The sequence below is a fragment of the Nothobranchius furzeri genome, chromosome 16 (genome assembly GCF_043380555.1).
Source record: "Nothobranchius furzeri strain GRZ-AD chromosome 16, NfurGRZ-RIMD1, whole genome shotgun sequence".
NCBI classification, from domain to species: domain Eukaryota; kingdom Metazoa; phylum Chordata; class Actinopteri; order Cyprinodontiformes; family Nothobranchiidae; genus Nothobranchius; species Nothobranchius furzeri.
Genome location: NC_091756.1, coordinates 31,203,889 through 31,230,980, shown reverse-complemented (window position 1 = coordinate 31,230,980; position 27,092 = coordinate 31,203,889). Strand labels below are relative to the sequence as shown.

Genomic DNA, 27,092 nt, shown 5'->3' with positions numbered 1-27,092 from the left:
GATGGCGCATTAGTGTCCTATGACACACTCCCTTTAACTGTCACTTTCTGTCCTTTATGAATTATTCACACGGTTTCCTCACTTCTTAGCAGCCTCATCCACTGCTCTGACACCTCACCACGTTTGAAGGTTTTCACATACAAAAACTGGCTTTATCAGTTTAATATTGTGCAGATGCTTGAGCCTTTTTGTTTGATGCTCTCGATGTTGTTTCATCCTTTATACATCTTGGTGTCAAATGGAATGAAAATGTTGGTTATTACGAGGAAGCGTATCACCATTACTGATGTCTTTACACAACATGTGTTGAAAACGTTTCAAAGGTGCTCTCAAACTGCATGTATTGTATAAATAATTGAGGAGCTGAATGACCGGGTTTTCTGTTGTTGTTGTTGATTTATTTCATGTTTTTTCATTTGCTCATATCGAAGCCGATAAGTAGAGGTCATGGTCAGGCGATGGATGGTTTTCACGACCTATATCTAAATATTTAGCACCTTATTTGCCTGCCAAAATGTCACAAATAAAAACAGTGGATGCTCAACTTTTCTGAACCCAATCCGTTTTTTTTTTTTTTTTTTTCAGAATTCAAATCACTAAAATATTTAACCAAACTGACCGAGTAATAAATGTACAAACAGGTAAGTAAAACAAATGTCAGGTGGCAATCAGGTTTCAGAGCATTTATTAGGCTTTTTTTATTTTTATTTTTCAGGAATACATCAGAGGTACGTTAGCTGATGCTGATAGAAAAGCCCTGTTTCCATTATTGGAACTTCAGGGTAAATTTATAGGGACTTCCCAACATGTGTGTGTCTCCACTTGACCGGGCCAGCTAAACGGCCGTTTTCTGGAACTTTTGAAGTATCTGATCGGGGTAGATACGCTGAACGGCCCGGTGGAGTTGCTAAGCCAAACTTTTGGTTAATTCACGCTGAATTACGTACATCAGCAGACGTTGTCCAAAACAACCAACAGTAGAAGAATTCAAAGAGTTGCTGGTGGAGCAGAATGAAAGTAAAATAAAATAAAATTTAACTCTGACACCAGAAAACACAGGGAAGTTTCCTCACAACAACTTAATTAACAGGACTTTGTTGTCTCACAGAGTGTCGTAATAAAACTGCAATTTTTCTGATCATTGAACGCCACATTTTACATCACACAGCAGTTCTTGTCCCCTGAATGGATTAAATTATGACATACTTGACAAAATAAATACTTTAAATGTTATTGTGGAGGCTTTTTGGTGCTGATCAGTGACATCACTCACTGTCGAAGCAGTCGTGAAATGCCAACGTCTGTGCAAAGTCCTGAAAGGGCTTCATTTGAATGGAGACATAACAGCTGAGAGGACTGGAACATCATAGCTCCCAGTCAATTTCCCCATCCCAGAATTTACCCTGAAGCTCCGGCAACGGAAACAAAAGCTACTGATAAATATCGGCCCGATATGTTGGCCAACCGATATACCGCTACTCTGCGGGACATAAGCATGATGCAACCTGCATTAAGTCATTTACATTTTTGCCTCTCTGGTTACAATAATAATGAAATTAATTTGACAACAATGATAAAAAACATAGTTCCACGGCAGGTTAAATGGTCACTAACTTTTCATTATCTGTAAAATATAAAGCAAATCTAGATGAATTCTTAGGTCTGTTTTCCTCCTCATTTTAAATACATCCACAGATTTGACTTCACCATGGTAACCATTAAAGCCAATGACCATTTCGTCCCTGAATACATCCACGACAAAGAATCACGGCTGTAGAAAAGTGCAAAACAGTATTTCTGTTTCCGTTTAGTAGAAAAAACAAGCTACGGGGACAGATGTGCTGACGCAGTCCAGTCTGCCACTCTTGCCACACAAGCACAAAATATTGTTCACATATCAGACGGTCATACGTCATCATTTTGCAGTTTGGAGAAGTTGCATCAACTGAGGGAAGTGTAGAAACCATTAGTTGTCACCTTTGTTTTTAACATCACTTTATGTATGTTTTACCCAACAATGTTGATTCAAGCTTGATGCAATTACCCAGAACTTGTTGTGCAATTATAGTATAAATGTATTATAATCTCTTCTACGCACTTGTTTTTTTTCCCCAGTGATTCAGTGGTGATGGGATTTCAGTGTCATCATTAAGGACAACAATGGTGTCAGGGAGGAGGGCCTCCCCATCACAGATGTTAGTTCCAGCAATCCCACGTCAAAAGGCCCAGCGGTGGACCTTGAGCTGTTAAACTGCTTGAACCACCTCTTCTCAACCATTCTAATGGCTTTAATGTTGAAACAACAACCTCTTGGATCACTCGAATGTTCTTCTGGTTCCTTAGAGGACCGCGTGACTCTGGTAGCTCTTTGAAATAAACATATTTACAGAGGATTACTCACAAGTATATGCTAATGTTCGTTAGCTGAAGGGCTTCCCTCAGTCATTCTGGGTCTACGCTCTATTGGTGGGGCTGATGTTTCAGAGCAGGACGTTGTATGGGAATGAGGAGGGAGGGGTGAGAGATAACCCTCCGCTGAAATGGAGAGTTGAAAGAGTTGGGCTGTTGGCCAACTAGGTTAGAGGTGTTAGTGTTGATGTTTGCTTGGTTGCATAGGAACTACTCCAGTGATCAAACAGACCCACACCAAGCACTCACTCGTGCAGAGGTAGTCTAGACGACTTGGCACGAATATGTGCATCTTTCCTTGTTTTTGTGTTTTATTGCTCAACCACAAACATGTTGTTCTTCAGTTCAGGTTTTGCTCCAGTGGAGGGAAGGTTACGTGAGGTTTTTGATCAAATTTAGGCCCTTAATGCAAATATCTAAACAGGTGCTTTAATCATTTATTTGCTCGTTGTGTGGTCTTGCTGAAAAAAAAGGGAACATCTCCTTTTGATTTAGCCGAGTTGAGTGGCATGAAAGCTCAGATGAATTTATTAAACCTTAGAATCGGATTTGGCAGCAGGAACAAAGAAAGGTGCAAAAACGTTGTTGAATTTCCCTCCTTCTGAGCTCACATATGAACAATCTCCTCTCACATTTTATTATATAAAAAGTCTTACACACATGCCTAACTAGCACAAAACACTCAACATTTCATACGTACAATGTCACTGAAGCATTGGCATCTCAGATGGAAACACGGGAGGAGCTCCAGAGAGGGCTAGGAAGAAAGAAGGGGAGTCAGAATGGGGCTCTCCATCATGCTGTCAGCGAGGTGCAGCTTTAGCTTTAGTGAGGAATAAAGAGTGTTTTTAAAGGTGCTGCGAGGTGCAGCAAAGATGAGTCGGATAAACGACTTCTCCGTTTCATTCAAAGAACCCGCTCAAGCCCACAGGGTCAGTGTGTGTGTGTGTGTGTGCGTGCGTGCGTGCGTGTAAAAAGGATGAGAAGAGGGAACAAGGCAGTGTGTCTGCATCAGGCTGAAGTTGGTGTTTGAGAACGCGGGCGAAAGCCAGACTTCTGATATGGCTGGCTGATGTTTTTGTTGCTCTTGACACCATAACATATTGTGCTTTTCTTCTGGCTGCTGCCCTTCTCTTTTCATCGCAGGGTGGGAAGAGTAATGTAGTTCAGAAGGGGCATGTAAGGCCGAACAATGGCCCAGAAATATTGAATAAGGACTGAAAGGGAGCCAAGGCCTGAATGACAATAGGCCAGATCTGGTGTGGAGGACTAATGATGTGAGGGGGAGATGGTCCAGATTGATGAGAGATCTCTACTGGTTAAAAATTATCAGGATTCTTTGTGTGTGTGTGTCTCTCTCTCTCTCTCTCTCTCTCTCTCTCTCTCTCTCTTTATATATATATATATATATATATATATATATATATATATATATATATATATATATATATATATATATATATATATATAAAGATACCCCTCCTGGTATCATGCAGATAATGGCAAAATGTGACCAGATAATGATTTGCTCCTCAGTGGCTTCTTTTGGTGTCAGCCTATTTACTTTCTTTGGAGACAATCATCCATCTTTGGGTTCACACCACAGAGGGTGTTGGTAGCTATGGTGAAAGTCAATGGATGCCATCAGGCAACTGTTAGATCTGTGGCTGAGAGGGATCGGTAGGACCAGAGGCCGTTTTGATCCTGGTCGGTGCAGATGTGTGAGAAGTTTCAGTCTCAAAGTCACGACACAGATCACATCAGAGTTTTGCAATCCTGTTGAGCAACAGCATATTCTCGGTTCTCTAATGGAGCAGGCACACTCTGACAGATAAACAGACGTGAGGTTTATATTGGGTTTGTCTTTACCACCTTAATTAAACAAGCCAGCACTTTACAACACGATGTTTCTCTCGTGTCATTTTCCTCAGCAGTGTTCTTGGTTTTTTGTCTGAGTCTGATGAGAAGGAAGACTTTTACTTTTCCTGCTTCCTGTGGATAAGGTGACTAAACCTGCAGAAACAACCACGGCACAAAGACAATCTGCTCATCGGGGGATGGGTTTCCATTTACCAGCAAAGCAAATCTGAAATAACCTTTCTAAAAGTTACAAAAGATGAGATAAAAGAGATACTTTCCTTCATGTTTAAGCTGTGGAGAGTTGTTGCATTATTGAATTAGTTGCTCTAGCTGGAAACGAGCATCAAGGACAAATAAAGCACCTTATCAGATGAACATCCACATGAAGAACTAGAGGCTTCACTAAAGACCCCCCCCCCCCCCACACACACACACACACACACACACACACCACCACCACCACCTATCAGTGCTGAAAAATAACTGAGGTAAAGCTGTGTTGGTCAAACCTTGAAAATGACATAATGCATGATCTGCTAGCGCTCCGATCACGTGTAGGAGATAACGCATTACATTTAGCCCAATATCTGCTCAATTTACTCAGTTAAAGATCGTTTTGGCTGTGGCAGTCATCCAAATGTTAAATATTCACCATCTTTGAGGAAAGATTAGTAATGTGAGTAATATCTACCCACACACACACACACACACACACACACACACACACACACACACACACACGGTACTATCTTATAAAATTTCTGAGATGGCGTTCTTAGTAGACAGTCACTGAACACTCCTCCTCCTTCATTTTAATTACTCTCCTCTTTTCTCATTTTAAAGTCACCGAGTCATCTTTTCCGTCAACCCCCCCCCCCCCCCCCCAGTGAGAGTGAAGCAGACCCCCGATACCCCCGTGGCTCTGTCCCCACCCCCCTGTGAAAGGCAGAGCAACAGGGGACACGGTGGTGACTATGCAGGGGGCATTTGTCATGCTCTGAGTCTGAGCAGTCTGTTGCCCTCCCCAGGGCCTTTGTTGTCCCCCGCTACCAACCTGCTGGCTAAGCAGGAGGGGTTTCACATGTTACATCAACATCTGAACCTGCCGTGCACTTTTTAGCATTTCCAATTTTCTTGTCAGTCGTGATGCAACAGCGTCGACATCCATCCACTTCCAACTAACAGTCAATGGCAGCTAACTACAGCAGCTGGTTTTATGGAGGAAAGGGGCAGGATTAGAGCGGTATTAGAGATACCACCACCCCACAGCTAACACACACACCACAGGATCAGACTGTTGAGTGCACAGTGTGTGTTGGACACACTTAGTCTTTATCCAGCGAGCATAACAATCGGTGCACCCTGCCTGGTGCTGGTGCAAGGGGCACCGCTAAAGCGGAGGTCATTCGAAGAAGTGTTATAATGCTTTGGGTTGGGCACAACAACACTGAGGGCAATCCACTTAAAGCGAACCTCTAACCCCCCTCGCTTCCTCTCAGATCCCTTCCAGCATCACTTCTGAATGGAAAATAGCAAATTGGCCCTCAGTAGCACTTCACATTCTAAAGAGGGTGAAAGCAGCGAAGGAGGCAGCGGGGAAAACCGTGGATGCCCAACTGGAAAAAAGAGACATGAAAAAGGCAAAATCAAGAGGTTGAAAAGATGTTTTGAAATGAAGGGTCGTTCAATACGCCCATTGTGATGCCCTGCTGGAGATCATCTCCTTTATTACCCTCTTCACACACCATGCCAGCTCTAAGCATTTAGCCTCTTAACAATGTCCTTCCATTTACTTGGTCTGATAGAAAGACGCTGTATTTTTACAGAATGTTTGAGGGTGACTGGTCATCTTAAACGTATCTGTGTGGGGTGACGACACCCAACCATCACTTTGTCATTTTCACTTGTTAAAAAATGTTTTGCAGGTTCACATCTAGTGGAAAAAATACCTTAGATGTACAATAGTAAAGGTGTGGAGGAGGACGTTTCTGAATTTCAGGAAAGAGCCGGCCGCTCATTGTTTGGAAAAAAAATGCGCATGAGAAAGAACGTCCAGTTATCCTCGTTACAAGTAGCTGCCAATCTTGCAGCTAACTTCTTCTAATAGCAGTAATCCGAAATGATTTTCTCCAAACAGTATGCTGAGTTTTAGCTTACCTGTCGAGCAGAAAACCGGCGACAGAGCCCAACCTTCGCTTTGCGCAGGAAGTGAAAACTACCCAGCAACGTACGACGACGTACAACATCCTTTCGTGAATGGTTCACCATAATGACTGACAGTTAAGTGGACCAATGGTTCAGATGATTCACCCGGAAGATAAAGATCCTTTGCTATACCTTTAAGACTCATGGACACTGGCTCATAGCATATATATATATATATATATATATATATATATATATATATATATATATATATATACACATATACATATACTGGTCTTATTCAGAAATCCATGAGTAGATAAATGAATGTAATTTTTCTGGTGTAGTGCACGTGCAAACAGGATAAAAGGCTTGGGAGTCCACCTCTGTGGTTAGTTGTTCTGCAAGCCTTTTGTCCAAACGTGTCTTTGGTTTCTCCTTGTCTCTGCATTTAATGTCCTGTCCCTCTTGTCTTTCTTAATAAAATTAGCTCAGTGTCCATCTGTATGTACGGAGTGTCTTCCCATTTCTGACAGCTAATGGAGAGCCATTCCAAGTCTGGGATGACTTATATCCAGATATGCTTCCTCCAGGGTAACATCCTTTGCAATTTTCTCTTGATTTGCTGAGTGATGGACTCGTCGTAGAGGAACGTGGACCTAATGATCATTGAGGAGATGGGCTCTCTGAGTCAAGGCTGTAGTGTGTGGACAATTACAAAGTATGCGATAAGCTTTGCCTCCTCTCCCCCTCCCCTGTCTCCTTCTCTCCCACTGCTGAGGTATTTCCAGAATGCCGCTGGCCATGATGGATTTATGAGTGGCCCATACTTTGGTAAACACCGATGGTGTGCAGCTTTGTCCTCCCCCCAGTGATATAGTGAAGGTCCCCATAAAAAATGGGAAAACCAGGTTACGGCCACTATAGAGCTCAGCTAAACAATAAAGGGCTTTATGGGCAGATACAGGCCTGTACCATAAATGCTGGACTCTGCTGTTGGAAGAACATTAAAGGGATAATGAGGGGGGGAGGGGGCTTTCACAGAGATCCATGTAGCCACTTAGAGGCTACTTTAAAGAAGAGACACACAGAAAAGTGCCAATTTTGAGATCTATCAGACAGTTTAAGTTTGGGTCAGGGTGTATGTGTGTGTGTCTGGTAGACTGGTGGAAACAAGGTGGAAGTGACGCAGCGTTCATCAATAATGGGGGCTTGTCCTCACATCGAAGGGTCAGGCCCTCATTATGCACTGGCTTGCTGTCGGGTGGGCACAGCTGCTGGGTCTGGCTGGTGCAGCTGCAGCGGGCTGCATGAAACCAGCTGAGCAAACAAACACCGACACTCCAGGAGGAGCGGAGTGGTCGCAGACGGGGCGTGGAGTTTCAGGTGGAAACGTGCAGCGTCCACCCAGGGGAGATGTGACCATAGCAAGAGGAAGTTGTCTGCTGTAGACCTGTGGGGGTGGGGGGATTACGGTTGTAGGATAATGCTGATGACGTGCATAAAGAGCCCTGGACTGACGCAATCAGCATCTTCCAGTCTCATGTTGCCTCCCAGATACCGACACGTTTTAAATCCTAACAGTCCCTCCCCTTCTGGACGTCTCTCCTTCCGTCTTTCCCCGCTGTGCTTCTTTATTAGGTTGCTGGGAAGATTTAAGAAAGATGGAAAGCTTTGCCGAGGCTTGTCCCAACTTCTTCTATCGTCTGGGCATTAACCATCTGCTGGCACATGTGCAGGAGTGCTCGGGGGGAGGAGGAGCAGCATTCAGTGCCTGTGTTTGTGTTGTAGCCACTAAGGCAGACAGGAACTCTAAAATTAGGCCCTGGCCATGTTAACTCGAACATGTCTGGCCTTATCTTGTCAGGAGATGGCTTTTACCCAAGCCAAGTGTTGTCCCAGTGATACGGCAGGTCTGATCTGTTTTTCTGTGTTCGTTTGTTTAAAGCCTGGTAAGTGTCTCCAGGCAGCCAAAGCTCAGCAGATTTTCCCAGGACTCTAAGACAATTTGATTGTGTTTTGATTCGAGTGTCCACTCCAATAAAGAGCACACTGTGCAGGAAGTGTTTATATCCATGCAGAAAGAGGAGGAAGGAAAAAAATTCTTAAGTGTGCAGGAACACAAGGGTCAAGGCGCAGTTGGTTGCAGATGTTGGTGGACTATCTCCAGAATCTGCTCAACAGTCGACACGAATTCCAGCTGATTAGCTAAACCAAGGCCCGCGCTACATTGTTTACTCGCCCCTGTGCGTTTGCAATGAATGTGCTGGCCTTCCTCCTTTTATCATGCACAATAATCCAAATGACAAAACAACCTATTGTTTGTTCTAACCTGTCGGCTCATCTCCTCGGGGAAGGAATGGCAGGGGAAGCACTTTTTACTGCCTGCTAACACCCCTGATTGGACTGAGAGAGAAGGAGGGTGGGGGCAGTAAAAATAGTTTGACACCCTCAAGGTCCAGCCAGCAATCTCCTCTCCACCCTGCCTATAAAACTCTTTGAATTCCCAGCTGAAAGCCCCCCCCCCCCCCCCACCCCCACCCCCCCCCGCTGGGGACTTACGTTTACTGCTTTGCTCCACACCAAGGACATTATGTTTACCACTTGTGGTATTCCTCAAATTGTTTGTGGTTATGTAATGCTCTTTTGGCGCGCATCCTCAGCGTCTTCATGCCGCTCGGATCACTTTGATATGATCCAGTGTAACCATCCTTTTAAAGCCCCACGTTTGAGACACGGCTCTCAGCGATAGCTTAAGGCACAGAGACACCATCTCATTCTCCCCGAGTTTGCTGCACTGAAGTACTTTTCCGTGTTCTCAGGAGTGTGGTGCATTTTGATGCTGGAGCTGGTACAGCCACCTGGGCTGGTGTGTTAATGCGATCTGAACCTCTTGTGACTCCTCTGTTTTATTTTTCCTCTACTCTTTTCATCTACGCAGTTTTTACCCACAAAGAGACACAGCAGAGACCGCTCACATCTATGTCCTCTTTATTTCTGGCTCTAGTTGTGAGGCTCTTTTCTCCGGACTTCCTAATGCAGGCTCACTGTGTCCGGAGAGTTGTTTGGATCTCACAATGTTAAATCTGACCTTGGCCTATAAAGGTTTTATATTTCTAGATGGTTGATGAAGGTACAGGCTCACTTTCAAGCTGCTAACACTTAAAATGTGTTTAGTTTACCAACTCATACCTTCAGGTTTTTGCGTTTGTTGTGATGTTGCACCATGAATCATTCAGTTAGTTCTCCTCTTCCTCACCTGTGGAAATCTAATCTGCCTGTTAGCCCTTATTACCTCTGCTCCTCCCGTTCTTATCTCCTCCCTCGTGAAAAGATAGTCATAAAATGAGATGCACTGATTCTGGTGTTGAAGGCTGATACCAATTTCTGATTCTTGCACACCTCTAACCTGCGGATTCAGATTTAAGCCAAAGTACTATAATTAAGACTTTTTAACATTCTGATGAACTTAAAATTGTTGTTCTGGAGGTAAGAACTTCTGTGTGGAAGAACAGTTATCGCTAGAGGGAATTAGAGCTTAGTGAAGTCGAGTTGACAGACGGGGAAGATTGACAGGGTTTTCATTGCATTCATGGACTGATTTTAGATTAGTCGATCACTGGTTAATATAGAGCTACGGACCCCACGTGACTCTCAGTTAGTAGACGCCATTTTGGCAGGAAGAAAAGGTAAACAAACACGGATGTAACCATGAACGTGAACGGGATCCGCTTGGATTTTACTTCGTCTGAGTTTACTTCACACTTTAAAACCGAAGAAATTGTTTTATATAGTCAGAAATTAAATAGACTAAACATCTCCGACCCTTACCGTGCCCCTGGGATACTTTTTAAAAATGCCAGAAGCTGTCGGAGTGGACTTCTTACCGGTGTTGTGCCATAAATCGACTCGCTGCCAAAAAATGTTTAGCCACTAAAGAAAGGAAGGGGGAAAAATCAAATCGCTGGAGAATTGTTTATTTACATTTATACAACGTTTACATTCAATACAGGGCACCATTTTACATTGTTTATTTACTTTTTAGTATCAAGGCTGTAACATAAAGAAAGCCAGTTCTTACCACAAACCATCTTTCAATCGCAAATATTGCAAAAAGGATTAATATATCCTCATTGTGAACGTTTAAGACAAATAGCAACACTTAAAACAACTTCCGAACTGGAAAAACTAAGCTAATCATTTTTTGGCAGCGAGTCGATTTATGGCACAACACCAGACCTGGCCGGGGAACCCCTTGGGATTTACCCGGAGGAGCTGGCTCCGGCGGCTGGGGAGAGGGAAGTCAGGGCCTCTCGACGCTACTGCCCCCGCAACCCGACTCCGGATAAGCGGATGAAAATGGATGGATAGATGGACAAATAACAGATTTACACGTAAATAGTTTAAATAGAGTGCTGTGCTGTTTGAATGTATAAACTGAACGCCAAGAGAAATCACTAGTTTGATTTTTTTCCGTGAATAAAATAAATATGTCAGGCAGGAGTGTCTCAGGATCCATCTGAGAGCTGTCTCGGTGAGACAGATAATAGCAATCCAAAGTGCTTTTTATGTGTGATCTGACAATTGATCAACCATTGCTTAAAAATTAAATACAACTTAGCCGGTTAATTGCTGTGATCATAAAACACATAAACGGCAGCACGCAGAACTCACGAGGCAAGGTTTTACGTGACGTTTACTTGTTGCTATGAGCAATAAGACAGAAAAAGCCACGCCAAAATAAGTTTAGGAAGCCCACTAAGAATCGTAATAAAAGCATTTAAAATAAATACCATACACAGTTGAGGAAACGTTGGTTTAAGTACCTGATATGAAGCGGTCGCTGCATAAGTGAAAACCTTTACTCTCGGGATCCCACAGTTTCATTTTAGCCCGGTCACTAGCGCGTTTTATTACAATGATCCAACGTTTGCGGCGCTCCGGATCTTGGGGAATCCTGTAGATGGCTCATTCCTTATGTCGTCCACGTCTGTTCTGCATCCTGGGGCACAACAGGAATCTACCATATTTCCCGTTTGATTGAGTTTTCTGACAATAACAAATAGTCCAGCTGCCGGCTTCTGCCTGCCAAATGGCGCTGTTTCGATTTGAACTGTTGCATGCCGGGAGAAGTGACGTCAACTCCCGGAGCTCTATTGACCGATTCTGACCACCAGTCACTTATTTTAGCACCTATTCAAAATCTGGTCAATCCAAAATCAGTAAAAAGTGGAATTGGCAGATCAAAGCTTTATTAAAGTTAGAAATCAGTAGCTGTGTTTCCATTCTCGGAGCTTCCGGGTAATTTCTAGGAGGGGGAAATTGACTGGGAGATAAGATGGACCTGTCCTCTCTGCTGTTGTGTCTCCATACAGAGTCAACCCTTTTAGGACTTCGGCATATCGTGGCTGCTTCAGCAGTGAGTGATGTCACCGATCAGCACCAAAAACTATCCAGTAACATCAGAAGTTTTACTTTGTTCAAGTACGGCAATTTAACCCATTGGGAGGACCGGGAGAGCTGCCGTTTGATGTAGGCGGTGGCGTTCAATGACCAGAAGAAGTGTAGTTTTTTACAGTGCTCTGTGGGACAACAAAGTCTCGTGAATTACATCATTGTGAGTTTTTGGGTGTTGGGAGATTAATTAGGGCGATTTTAAAGCAACGTGAATGCATGTACACGTAACTGTACTTTACAAACGTTAGTTGTTTTGGATGTCTGCTGATGTCATTTACCAGTCAGAGCGAGTTAACCAAGGGTTCCGCTCTGCTGCTCAACCGGGCCTTTCCGAGCACCTACCCCTGTGCAGGTACTCTGAAAGTTCCTGAAAATGACCCGTTCAGCCGGCGGATGAAGTGGAGACATGAGGATGCTGGGATGTTCGGTGAATTTACCCTGATAATAACAACTCGCCTTGTATCAGCCTTAACAACTGTGATCGGTGCATTTGGGCAGCAGTAGCTCAGGAGGTAGAGCGGGTGTTCCAGTAATCGTAGGGTTGTAGGACCGATCCCGACAGAGAACGCTGCTGGAGGTGGTCAGAGGGACCGGTGGCGCCAGTGCACGGCAACCTGGCCTCTGTCAATGAGCACCAGGGAAGCTGCAGTTACATTGTAGCTCATCACCACCAGTGTGTGAATGGATGAATAACACACTGTAGTGTAAAGCGCCTTGGAGTCCTCTGACTGTGAAAGGTGCTTTACAAGTGCAGATCATTCATAGAGTAGAATAATTATATTGATCCCACAGTGGGAAATTCACTTGCTACAGCAACACAGACACTTAGAATAATTAGAAGAAAAATAATAAAAGTACACGTATATACGCATAGCCAGTGAGCTAGTATTGTAGCCTTCGACCACTATAAACCACAAATAAAAATGAAACTCGGATTGCAGCACTATGCATTCCCTGCCATCTGATTTTAGGACCTCTGCTGTCTTGAAGTCTTTTAGTTTGGGACACACACCTATCAACATGCATGTGTCAAGTTGCTCTGCTGATGCTTCGGCTGGATTTCTACATCTCCCAGATGACAGCATTAATTCTACATTCATTTGTTGAATTTGTGTGCCTGGAGTCCGTCTCTATATGCAATGCACAAACTCATGTATGAATGAAAAAGAAAAACCGCAACATTTCCAGAATTATTTGCATTTAATCTGCTTTGATGCAGTTCATTGTGCAGCGTTACAAATATAGATTTTTAAGTTACATGAGAAAAAAGAGAAAATGTTGCTTTTTTGATGGCCTAAACTTTTTTCTCCTCCTGCCCTGCTAACTAATGATCAACAGCCTGTTATCTGTGTTCCTTTGCAATCACAGGGTATCACTCATGTATGAATGCCCTCCCCTTGGAGAAGAAAACAGAGGCTGGAAAATTAGCATTTTCTGACAGCCACTCATAGGGCTAATCCTGTCAAGGAGTGTGTGTGGCTATCAATGCAGGCGAGGGGTCGCCATGGCCTAGGCCTGCATATTGACTCTTATCAGGCAGGGTAAACACACTAGGGTCTGCATTAAATAAATGTCACAGTCAGTGGGGGTGGAGCAGGAGAAGTCCCCCTTCTCCTGCTGATAATCCTTTACCAAAGCTGTGCTGGTCCGACCCAGCTGTGGCCCCGTGGCTCAGGTGTGGGGCAGCGGGGGGAGGTGAGGGATTGCTCTGTTGGAGGTGTCATTTACAAGTCACTCATGGCTTTGTCCACAATAATGAATATGTAAATGAAAAGGTCACATTGTATGTCAAGCCAAAGATTGCAGCTCCCATAGTTGCTGCTGGTGTTTTTGTTCTGCAACATTTTTTAAATGCTCGTGCATCAGTGAAATAATTTAAAAGCGTCTGCATTTAAGGAAATAGTTGGCCTCTTTGATGTTTGTTTATCATCTAATTAAAGCTATGCGGATGAGTGTTGTAGATATTCACTCTTGTGACTGATCATAGGATGCATCTGTGTTTTCAGGTTTAGTTCAGAAAAGAATAAGTAGAAGAAGCTCTGTTTTCACACAGGATCAGCATCAAGTAGTGTCACGAAACCGTGTTTGTTTGCTCTAAAGCAGTTTTAGAGAATTATATTGGAACCCGTCTTGTAACACTCACTCACCAGCGGGACTTTTAAAAGAGAAAATCCTCTTTGTGTCGAGCAGGGCTAAGAGCTAATATTTAGATGTTTTGTAATTTTTACATTTTCCACTTCTTAACAAACTGTCCGCAAAACATTAACAAGGCCATGTTTATATGCAGTAATTTCATGTTTTGTTTTACTTTGGGCGTTTCTGGAGCGTTTGGATTTAACATGTCTGTTAAATAAGGACTACTTGGATGTATAAGAAGAAAAAGTAACTTTTAGTGAAATATGTGAGTTTATTATAGGCTGCCACAAACGACTATTTTAATAGTCGACTGATCACCGTTTTGTTGACGATTAGTTGACTAATTGTGTCATTCATAAAAGTTTAGCTTATTGCACCAGGATGCTCTAATATCCCCGTCATTAGCCAGGGGCGCCTCCAGAAACTTTTGTTAAGGGTGGGCAGACAGGGCCAAAGAATGTTTTGGGGTGGCACACCAAATTGGTCCTTGTGGTAACCAGAGAGAGAGAGAGAGAGAGAGAGAGAGAGAGAGAGAGAGAGAGAGAGAGAGAGAGAGAGAGAGAGAGAGAGAGAGAGAGAGAGAGAGAGAGAGAGAGAGAGAGAGAGAGAGAGAGAGAGAGAGAGAGAGAGAGAGAGAGAGAGAGAGAGAGAGAGAGAGAGAGAGAGAGAGAGAGAGAGAGAGAGAGAGAGAGAGAGAGAGAGAGAGAGAGAGAGAGAGAGAGAGAGAGAGAGAGAGAGAGAGAGAGAGAGAGAGAGAGAGAGACCTACGTTGAACTGCTTCATCATCTCTTTGAAACCTTGATTGCCAGCTATGGACAGGGTTCTGATGTCCATGACCAAGATGTTCAAAAAGGCAACGGTAACATAGCGGGATAAAATAAATCATTAGCGTTCGTAAGATTAGAGCAAATACGTGACACAGGGTTCTAAAGGTAATAAATCGCCATCACTAATGCTGTTGCTACACCTATGAATGGAAGCAACTCTCTGTTGATGTTAGCAGCTAACAAGAGGTAATTAGCTTACAGAGGCGACTCTTTGTTCTCCGTCATGACGTTGATGTGCTCCTGTGAAAGTTTCACTTTGTAGATTTTGCACTCTACGTGCTTCTCTTTTGTCTTTGTAAAATGCTCCCAAACTTTTGAGCTACGTTGCCGGTGCGCATTGATGATTTGTTCCTCTGGTGATTCTGATTCGAAGATTGATCTGGATGGCCACTACAGCGCACGTGCCTCGAGGAGAAAGGCAGAAATCAGCCGCCGAAGGTGCAGCAGCATAGCCTAGTGAACTAGACCAAATTCTTGCTTTGCAAAGAATAATACATTTATTTAGTCTGGCTTGCCAGGCTAGCAGCAGCAGGCAATATTAAACAACAACGTTGAATTTAAAATTTACAGTCGACGTCGTCGTGACGAATTGACTAATCGTGGCAGGACTAGCTCATAATGATGATCTGGTTCTGGACCAGCTAGAACCTCTGATGCTACTCTTCTGGTGATGATGAGGGACGATGCCCTCTCCTGCGTCTTTGACCTTTTTACTGCCCGATACACAACAGATGAAACTGATGTCTTGTCTGCTTTCTTTGGCAAAGACTTGAACTTTGTGCATGACACGGCTGCTTGACAAGTCTCAATGATGCTGCACGGAATGCTGTGGTGACATTTTTAAGCCGACGAGACAAACTTCCTGGACTTTATTCCAGCTGTGAGAGTAAACTGTGAGCAAAAGCGTCGGTGGCTCGTAGCTGCTGGGTGACTTTGACACTTTTGTTTCTTGATGGTTGCTGTGTGAACCAAGGCGCCTCTCTCGAGGAGCAAAAAAAAAAAGTGTAATAGTGTTACTCTGGGTGTACAAGGTGGGAAACCTTGAATAATGTGGGATGAGAGCAATCATGGAGGCGAATCCGAGTCAACCTGGTGGGTCACCAGGAGGTGAGGGCTGCCTTCTTTTCTGGGTTCAGGAAAAGTTCAGCAGCATAGCATTAGGCAAATTAGGGAGACAGTGGCTTAGGAAGAAGAGGAGGAAAAAAATCTGAGGGTGTAGAGGACCCATATGAGAGCATGAGGGGGGCTCCTTTTATTTGAACCAAGGAGGAACTTCCAGGAAAAGCAGAAAGAGTGAGAGGCAGCTCACAGTGTGTCCATGAACTCCCTGTAAAGATATGAAAACTAATTAGACAGCTTATATAACTCAATCATGTCCTCAAACACTATTTAAAGCCCCCCTGCTCGTTTAGAGGGAGGGAGGTGTTTGGAGAGGTTGTGCTGCTCCTGAAGGGGTTAAAAGGGGGCGGGGCCACGGGTGAGAAGCACAGGAGAGAGAGAGAGAGAGAGAGAGAGAGAGGAGGCGGAGCCAGACCCCTCAGCTGCTGCGCCTTGTCACAGTTCTGCAGATTCTGATCGCAGCTCGGTTCGTTGCGGGGATGATTTAGTCTCCAAACACAAACAAGCCGCTGTAACCCGGATCCGAGAGCTCGGTCGGACCGAAAGGCACGGAGACGGAAAGACCTGCAGAGGACAGAGGCGTCCGGCTCTACGGAACGGCGCGCGCTAACGGGACAACCGAGACGAACGGCAACTCCGCGGAATTTCTGCCCACCCTCACGGACTCTGGGAGATTTACCCTCTTTTTTTCCTTTTCTAATTATTTTTTTATTATTATCTTGGATTTATTTGATCGTCTTGGATGAATTGTGCGCGCGCGCTGATCCTAATATTAGAGCCGAGTGTGAGCGCTCCTGATGCTGGACGCGATGCGGGCGGCTTTTCCAAAATAACCTCAAATTAGAGGAAGCCGGTCAGATGCTCGGATGTCCCCTCCGCGTGTGGATTTATCACTTTTCCCTCTATTTTGATGCCGTTTCTCCCCCCTCCTCCCCTTCCATGGTCTCGGCTCCCCCTCCTCTCGGCTGAAAACCTCTCGGTGGCTCGGCTCCTCGGGTTTTCCATCCCATAGATTTCCCAGCTGCGTATGATGTACGAGAGTGTGGACGTTGTGGGACTGAATCCCAGCCCGAACCCGTTTCTAATGATGGATTACTACAACCAGAGCCGAGGATGCTTGATCCCGGAGAAAGGGCTGGTGCCCGGAGCGCCTCATCCCTACAGCACGTCCATCAGGAACCAGCACTGGAACGGATCTAACCACTGTAGGTGTCTGCCTCTTTCTCCAGCAACTTCACCGCTTTATCACAAGCTCCACAGCTTCCATCTAGGGCCTTGCTTTTCCAAGCATTCATGCAAAAATATACACAGTTGACCCACTTTCTTCTGTCTCAGGATGCATCACTGTTGTGCACAAAGGCTCCTGAAATATGCTAGTGGTGCAATCTTTTCCTAACTCCACCAGCTCAAACTTCACTTTGGTCCAGGTTCTCCAGTAATCTGGGACAACTGCACCTACATGAGCATTAATGTATTTATTTTTAAGCTTTATTAAACGTGCATCTCAGCTGTACTCTGATTACTGCAGGATTTTGAGCAGAATTTCTACCTAAATAACAGCAATAATGCAAGTTCAAAGTATAAACATAGCGGCAGAAAATGTGTGTTTGTGTGGTGATGCCTGCTGTCATGTCTATAAATAGCTTTTTAATTTTTAATGGTACTTTTATGATGCAAAAAGGTCAGATCAGTTTGTTGTGTCTATATATTCTTGCTTTGTGGGTCAAGCAGCCACAGGTGATTCTGCCATTTCTTTTTTCAAACAAGATCTGTTGCAATAAGAGTTTTATTGCTACATAAAGGGTATGAGAGGCCATTCTTCCCCCCTGAAAGCAGCTGCACGGCACGAAGCTCAATGGAAAAGAGAGACTTCTGTTGTCTTTCAGTGCCGCAGGAGCGTAAAAAGGCAGGAATCTCCACAGGCTCTTAAGGGCCAATTTCCTCCTGGTCTTCTGGAGGATAGTAACATGTGACAAAAGGAAAATTCAGATGGGAATGTTTGATGTTAGAACAAAACCACCCAAATCGGGTTTTGTTTGTTTGTTTGTGTTGCAGTTTTGTTTTCTTTGCCCCTCTCTGCTGCTGATGCTTGTTTATGAAACTTAGGTGAGATTAGAATTTCCTCCCGACTAAAGAGACAAACATTTCAAAGCAGCAAGCTTGATAATGTTTTATTGAGCCGGTCCACTAAACAGCTCTAGTGGCAGCATTGATTTAAACCATGTGAGCAGGTCTGAGGGAGACGGTGGGGGTCTGTCCCAGGAAAAGACCTCTGATCCCTCCATTCCACACTCCTGTGCTCAAAGTGGAGGAGTTACAGGGGGGTGGAAGGAGGACAGCATAGCTGCTCTTTGCTTTACTGCTTCAAAGTAATAAAAAATTTAATGCACATGCAGGGGAACGTTGGTGGGAGAGTCATCCGTTACTGTCATCACGTGGCTCGGCAGCTTATTGGATCATATGGGTGGAAAACTAACCAGGACACAGAGCAGGGATTCTTCAAAAATCAAATTTTCACACAGGAATCGGTCAGAAACAGTCCAGAAACCTCAGAAAGGCAAAAATAACAAACCCCTGCTGCAAACGTTCGGCATATGCGGAGGCCGTGGACCAGGATGGTAGTTGGCATCAGTTGGTTTTTAATCTGTCAGCAGTAGCAACAGTTCTCCTCCACACCACTAGTGTGCGCTACCTCAAGTTAGTTTCAAAGTCATCATGACAGAATAAAGCATGGTTTCAAGTTTTTAAAGAATTATGGTCTAGAAAATGGATATAATTTAATTTGGCTGCTAAATAAAAATGAGCACATCCATCTGCTGCATGTCTGAGGAGCCTTTTAGGCTCCAGTCTGAGTCCACCTGGTTAACCCTGTTGGTGTTGTTTTGAAGGCTTTGAGGAGCCTAATCTGGATTATACCTATTTACCAGTTTTCAGCACTGCTGGTGGTAGAGATAATTTTAAAAGCAGAATCGTATCGAAACACATTTAAAACTGTACACACGGCAAAAATCACCCCCAGTTTTCATTATTTATTGCAGTAAATAACAGAAAATTACAGATTTGACACATGCTAAACGACACGTTCAGACTTAATTTTTAACTACATAAACTATAATTAGATGATTTTTAACATTTTTATTGTAATGTAATATTTTTATAGAAAATCTTAAAGTTTATTGTTTTCCACACAAAACATTTAAAATATTAGAGGACATACTGGGTGGTGATTTGAATCATGAAATCTGAACTTTAAAAAAAATCATGTTATCGATAAAAGTCCTACGTTTCCTAGTCTCTGGACTCACCGTGGTTACTCATGCTAGCAATAACAAATCTTCTAAGTGCAAGTTTTCCCTTCCAGAGTCATTGGATTCAGAAATTTTAAAACCGGAACATTCTTCAGGTCAGAGCTGCGTGAGAATCAGAATCCGTGCATCTTCTTATTTAGATAGTTTTGAATTTATGCAGGAAAATAGCAATCAACAAATGAATGATCAATATACGAGTCATTATTGGCAGCAGTGGGCTTCTCTGGAAATAATCAATCAATCAATCAAAGCTTTATTTATAAAGCGCCTTCCGCAATCCTGTCAGGAAGCCCAAAGCCCAAATAAGAAGACTTGCGGCATCTTTCTGCCCCCTCAGTTGTTTTATTTTTTACAGCCTGCTGTCTTTTTAACCTCCCTCCCCATCCCTTCATTACAGGCTGCAGCTCTCTGGCTCTGGGAGTGCACTTGGTGACTTTTGGCTGAGGTTAGTCAGGCCTAACGTGGCCTTCAGGACCCATCAAGTATCAGAGCGTGAATCTGCAGCCCGTGCATGCGTCAGGGTCATTGCTTCATAATAGATGCTTCCTTTTATAGTGGGTGATTGATCCTTTGATAGGATGACGTCCACGTGGAGGCGGAGCATGCTGCTGCTTTCTGTCTTTATTTTTCATATTCATAAAGTCTGAAAACGTCCCGTGCCCTGCACATTAAACATGCTTGATTTTCACAGACTGCCTTGTCAGAATCCTAACAACAGTTGGGGGCTCATGCATGAAAGAATGTGCGTGACCTTGTTCACATGACTGTCACGCAATTTAAAAAATGGGGGTGGATGAAGCAAAGAGGGATTGCATCAGGGGCTCAGCAGCCCATAGGGTTTTTGTTCTTTTTTTTCTCCTCCCCTCCCTTCACAGGCTGTCCACAATATAAAGACAAACGATCAGCGAGGATTTCCATAGAGAGAAGATGAAGCGGAGTAAGGCGAGCTGGAGCTAGTTTGTCTCCAGAACACGGGGGGGGGGGGGGGGGGGGGGGGATCGAGCTACGTGAGCCGTGTGTGTCTGAGAGAGAGACGAGTGACTGGCAGCTTAATCTGACTCATGTGGTATTTTAAGTGCGGAAGTCCTATCGCCTAGCAGGAGATGAGGTCCATGCAAAAGCAGATGGTGCTTTACTGTTACTGGGTGCATTGGGCTGAATGCATGATGCATTTGAAGTCAGTGAAGGAGGATCTGGGATGATGGGAGGGGTTTGTATAAAAGTCAGCTGCTCATCAAATGTGTCCTTAATGTGATTTTTACCAAATGTGGAAAAGTTCCAGAGACGTGTTTATATATGAGCAGTTTTGGAGAAAACTGAATATTACTTCCTGTCTGATTGTAGTTCTGTGTCCAGTATTTATTTGGCAGAGGTCTCCTGAGAACAGGGAAAAAAAACTCCTGTACCTGAAGGGACCTTTTTCTCTGTGGAAGCTAATCATTACCACCCAGCCTTCCTGAAAGGCCTCTGTTTGGAGAAATAGTTTACATCCTGCATGACTGATAGGCTAATGGCTAGTCTGAGCACACCTAATGCCTAAAGCCTGATTTATACTTCTCCATCTGCGTCGGTGCTGAGGCACGCAACGCCATTATGCGTCAGCGCAAGGGCTCTCCAACGGGCTCACAGAGGGTGACGGAGCCATGCCCAAAATTTCAAACATCTGTCATGAGTGACAGAGAATGCAAGCTTGTGATTGGTCAGGACGCCGCTTCCTGTAAATTCATCACCAGCACCGCCGTTGCCCGGTTAAAAGGTAAAATGATATTTAGCGGCAGACCCAGAACAGACTGAAGAATGCATCGTAGAAAGAGTCTGACAATATTAACATTTATTCACCCGTGACTGAAGGAGTACAAAATACGGAGCAAACGTGGACGGAAATGACAGGAAACGTAAGTTTAGAGGTGGAGGAGGATGAAGGACTACTTTGTCCGTGTTAAAAAGTCTCTTATATAAACACATTAGTAAATTCTTTATCTTGGACCTGATTCATGAGAATAATAGTGGCAGGATACCACATAAAAGCGCTGCGCCCTCTGTTGTCCTGGGGGGGGGATTGTTTTCAACACTCCACTGCCTGCGTAGAGGTTCGCATGTGAAAACCTTTCTGACACTCCGCGTGCGTCTCTGCGTTGTGCAGCTGACAGAGACGCACAAATCAGGCTTACGTGCATGGCTGTTGTCGTTTAACTTCACCAAGTTCATCTGATGGCCAGAATCAACCATAATCTGCATCTCACAAACACACTGGCTATACAGGATTTTCCATGTGAATTTAATTTTTTTCCGAATAATCGTTTTCTTGTTGACCTGATTTTTTTTATTGTCTTATTGATCATTAACATAATCTGTGCATCTCTATTTAAAATGGCCACAAACTGCTGGATTGCATTGATGCATACAGAGATCTGCTTTAGCAGCTGGTCCTTTCATTCTGTAAGGATGAGCTAAAATGACTAATACAACTAAACATGTCTTAAGAGGTGCATCGATCCCATCTGAAATTTAAAGTTATTAAATATATATAAATGTTCAGTGCGATTAATTTAGCATGTTTATGGTTAGTTTGTCCTAAAACCTGAGAAATTCCTGCCTCGCTTGACCCCAGCGTGCACCTGAAGTGCTACATTTAGCCGTTGCTAGTGGTAATCGTGTTTGTAACTAAGCAGGACCTGTTTTAACATGGCACCAACATACTTTGGTCAGTCCTGCAGGACCTTAACGGCGCTCGTCTGTGCAGCAGCTGTTCAGGATTCTACCTAATGAGTAGTTAGTAATTATTTATACCTTTTGCACAGAAACGCACATAAAATGGCTGAAAAATCCCCCCAAGCTTCCTTTCTGTTGATCTCATTTTTATTGACGCTGGTAGGATGGATGGACACCGCAGAGGCGAGGTCCCGTGTTCCCTCAGGGGGAGGGAAGCTCCGGGCAGGCTCTTCATTGTGCCACGTCTCCCCGAAAGCCTTTCAGCCATAGGCAACAGTGATTTACTAGCCCGGTTGCATCCATTGGTGTGTGTGTGAAAGACTTGGAGAGATCAGTTTTTCCAAAAAGAACACGCCTGCTTTCACCTTCAGGTGAACATCAATAACACACTTTGTCATCAAGGTATGTTTGCAGTGGCGAAGGGGTGAAGAGAGTTCAACGCCGCTGCTGCCGCTTTCATGGGAATGGCCGCAGGGCTGCGTTTCACAACCTGTCATCACGCACTCCCAAAAACAGCACTGTGCCACCAACTTTGAAAGCTGTCGCCGCCATTTAAATGCAATTTATGGTTTCTATAACCGAGAAGGCCTCGGAGGAGGATGTTCAGCAGGAGTCTGTGTTAATGGGAGCAGCAGAGAGGCTTTTGCTCCGGTGTTTCAGACACTTTTTAAGGTGTAATGAGTAGGCGTGGTCCATCTCCTCTAAGGCTGGCAGATCAACTTGCTTTTCATCTCGCATGCAGAAGCAGACTGCTAACTTTATTGACATAAAAGCTTCGTTTGTTTATTTCTTTTCTGCTGGATGTTTTTTGATTTGTCCAGTCACCAACTCGTGCTCGGGTTTACTCGTCTTGTTTGTTGAGAGAGTTAGCTGGAGGCGTCCTTCAGCGTGTACTGTACGGCGTTTTGATTCGACACCAAATCCCCGAACAAGGGTTGGTGTACTCCGCAAAGCTCACTTTGATGAACAAAGCAGGGCAGACGGAGGAAGATCCAGGCGAGGTCATTGATTCATCAGGGCTTAAAGAACGCTGCTGATTGTAGACGCTGTGACAATTGGGGCTATAATCTTGCTATCAATAATTACATTCTCCACACATCTGCCCAACACACGCACACACACACACACACTCTCTCTCTCTCTTTCATGTGGGAAAAAGATCAAAACGGCTCAGGTGAAAGGGAGGGGAGAGGGGTCTGCCACATAAAATATTCATAGCTTCTTCATTTAAATCAATTCAGCTCTACAGGAGCAGTCAAGCATCAACTGTCAGAAATTGAGCTGGGCCTGTTGTAATCACTTCTTTACTTATTTCTACAGATGGCTTGCTCACAGTGGGCTCTGCATGGCTAGTTCCCCTGCACACACTCCCTCCTTCCCATCTTCATGTTTTATCCCCACCCACACATGCATTCATGTGGGTCTTGAACTACGGACATTCATCACCCTCAAATTCATCTGCGGGGCATTTTCATTCTCAAAGTGTCGCTTTTTCTCTCATGCACTTTATCTCTCTCTCTCTCTCTTTTTCTGTTTCCATCTCTGTGGTGGCATTCTCTGCATGGCAAGACAGAGACGGGTGGTCGGTGTCTAGGGATGAGTACCGAATTCGGTACTTTTTAAGGTACCGACCGAATTCCATAGTACCGACCGAACACCGATTCACGTCATTTCAAACGGTGTCTCGTTTCGGTACTGCCAAGACAGTTGCGCATGCGCAAGAGAGTTATGTCGCCGGTCCCTGCGAGCCCGTTGTAAACAGAGCAAGCATGGTAGAAAGAACGCACGCTAAAGCTTGGGTCCACTTCACTAAATGTGGTGGGTAACTGGGTGATGAAACTAGCGACAGACAACGATCTAAGTGAGACATCCTCATCTTAATCTGCTCCAGTAGGTAAATAAAATGTTTAAGATAACGTTACCTTGATTTGTTAGCTTCCGTTTCGCTATGGTGCGTTCGCTTTCTCCTCGGAACTCCGAATTTCCGACTAGAAGAACATGAACGCGCTCTAAAGTTTGGCTTTACTTTACTAAATGCGACGGGTGAATGGGTGAAGGTAAAACCAGCGACAACGATCTAAGTTTGAGGCATCATCGTTTTAATCTGCTCCAGCAGCTAAATAAACTGTTAAAGATAACGTTAACTTGATATGTTAGCTTCCATTGCCACCGTTGTTACCAGCTAATGGTGCGTTCGCTTTCTCCTCGGAAATTCTAACTTCCCAGTAGGAAAAATCAAATGAAAAAGGACGGCAAAAGGAATGAAGATACACAGTAAATTTAGTTCACAGTAAAGATGTTTGCTTCAGTTTAATTATCAGCTTATAAAACTACAAGGACGATGTTAAAATACAAACTTGTATGTTATTTATCGTGATATTTATCATATATGGTTATATATTGAGAAAAATATATATTTAATTATAAAAGAGAATTAAAATAATAAACACTCAAAAGTATCGAAAATTGGTACCGTTAAGTACCGGTATCGACTCGTAGGTACCGGGAATTAGTACCGGATCGATTCAAATGTCAAAGGTACCCATCCCTATCGGTGTCACCATTAATCTTTAATGCTCGTCTGCCCTAATTTTTACTCGTATTTTACACGATTTTCTGTCCCCCATCCCCCCCTTTTCTCAGCTATATTTAGAGCGATTACCTCGAATTTTACTTTGTTTTGTCAGTTGAACCTTTTGCAGCGAGTCTCTGAGGCCACTTTCCTAAGGCCGAAGAACAACACTTTTTTTTCTTTCCACCCAAACACTCATCCCTTACTCTTCCTCTGGGGGATCTGTGTTAACATCACATGGATGACAACTGTGCACACCTCAAGTAGTACACACACACACACACACACACACATACGATTCTTAGAGGAAATGTGCTCCTATTTTCAGAGTGGGACAGCCAAGAAAATAGGGTAGAGGTTACTATGCTATAAATACAGGAGCCTTGTAGTTCTGCCAGAGCAGAAAATAGCACCGTGTTGCTGCCTTCTCTGTCGGTTTTGTTAATGGAGGAGCAAAAGTGAGTGAACGCTCAGCTCGCGTTTCTGTTTAACGCATGAAACATGTTCTAAAAGGAGGTCTGAATCACTCGAACCTCCCCTTGTTTAGTCCCTGCACATGAACTACGGCTCTCTTAAGATAGAAGAGACTCAGAAGATCTCATTGTGGTTAAATCTTGAGCTTCGTCTTCCTCTTTTTGTATGTTTCAGTTTGCAAAAGCACATTTGTCCAGGCCCAGCCCCTCTCAGCTGGACTCATTCTGGTCCCGTTTGATGACAGAGGAGCCCAGACCGCCCGTTTCCCACAGAATCATTTCATATTCATTACGTGTCTGGCTGCAGCCCGGCCGCTGACATTTGACTCTTAAAGACCCACCTGGGACCAGGATGAAATAGACTGCCAACAGCGGTGCCGAGGTGAGGAGGAAGAGCGTAGCGGTGGATAGTGATGGATAAGACAGCGCGTTCGATTTTAAAAGGGGCTGACGGGCTCAGGTTACATGCCGCTTGTTTCCTGTAACAACATTTGTGGGACGCTTGTTCATTGTGTTGGCTGAGGGATGCTCTGAACAGGGTGAGAGTACACCCAAACAACTGGATCTTGTTTCCCATGAATGGAACCTCTGTATTTTAAAAAGATGCACTCTGAAAACAACCCTCCTTCAGTAAAGATATTGTGTAACCTTTGCTGTTACCTATGTTGTCTCGTTTAGAGAAGTACTGTAGATTAGAGGAAGAAGTAGTTGCCAAGCGGATATTGTTCTAGAGAAAATAAATGTCTCACAACCCATTTTTCTGCGTGTTCATTCATGTGCCACAAGCCTCGGCATCGGGTTCAACTGATGACCTACTGCTTTCTGACATTTATACCCGGAGACAGCGCACTGGGAAAGAAACAGAGACTGAGATAAAGCCTTCAGCGTGATACGGTCCCTCCGTTCTGGATGAAACTAGACGCAGAAACGTCTGTCTGTTCCCACTCATCTTCTCTCAAAAGCCCTGCCGGCCGCGATGTTCTTTCGGTTTGAGATGGGGGAGTCGTATAGGAAAATACACAGCCGTGCTGCACTTGGAGCTCAGAGGAAACATTCTGTTATTCCATGAGATTTTTAACAGGAGGCTGAAAAGAGCTTTATATGTTTGACTCAAAGCATTAGAGAGTGAGAGCGTGAAGGTGTGTTTTTGTGCACAGGGTCTGGTTTGGGATAAAAACTCTTACGTGTTTCTTTTAAAAAGTGGATTGATAAATAAATACTCAAAAAAACTGTTTTTATTTATCTTCAGAGTTAGTTTTCATATTACAGGGGTGGACATTAACTTCAAAACCAACCGGCCAGCCGGGCCGGTAACTCTGAATATTTACCGGCCCCGCCAAGAATCTACCGGCCCCGCTGGTCAGCTGCCAAAACGAGTCAAAATAACAACTGAACCGTTTTAAATGTAATAAACCTTTATTTTGTACACATTCACAAACATAATAACGTATTCAAGTTTGAATTTGTTTGTTCCCTCAACAAAACACAATTTTGTCGTCGCATACTTACGGCATACAACGCAGTACATCACCAACTCCGCTTTGCTGTACTCGAGCCATTGGCTGTGTTCAAGATGAGCCAGTTCTGCGCAGATTAGACCAGCGGTGATCGGCGAGCAGTGCATGCCGGTTAGATTTGTGTCCAAATTGACGCCGACTTGCTCTGACGTCATGCATACGTAGACAACGATAACCTCGTGAGATCAAGGCGGCCGCAGATTTTGGAGCAAGGCGCTGCAGTTGCTCTCCCTCAGCTGCAAAACATAGAGGATGATGGGAAACGCCTGGCTCTCACCTGATCTAAGATCTGATTGGTTCACATTTTGATCCAAACGTCCAGTGGTAGAACATGAAATGTTAGTTGGTCACATGAATTCTGTAAATCATGTTACGTTGATGATGACAACTATATAGGCCATAAGGAGAAATGTGTTTTGTGTTATTTTGTCACGTTTCCTATGAGCACACTGAAGCTACAGCTGCTAACCTTTACTTATTATTACAGTCATGTTATCATATACAATATATGATATCCACAAGCACGTGAGGATGTGTTTCAGCTGCGTACAGGCACC

At 44.0% G+C, this 27,092-nt stretch overlaps 1 protein-coding gene across 2 annotated transcripts in view; it reads left to right on the top strand.

Moving 5' to 3' along the window:
• raraa (retinoic acid receptor, alpha a) overlaps window positions 1-27,092 on the top strand; it is a 99,938-nt gene that overhangs the window by 38,698 nt on the left and 34,148 nt on the right. The window contains exon 1 of one of the 2 annotated variants that reach the window (XM_015963485.3): window positions 16,748-17,158. The exons of the other annotated variant lie outside the window; for it this stretch is intronic. Within the exon in view, the coding sequence (XP_015818971.1) occupies window positions 16,981-17,158 (178 nt within the window). The 5' untranslated portion in view covers window positions 16,748-16,980. Of the gene's footprint in view, window positions 1-16,747; window positions 17,159-27,092 lie in introns of those variants that run through there. 2 annotated transcript variants of the gene reach the window in all.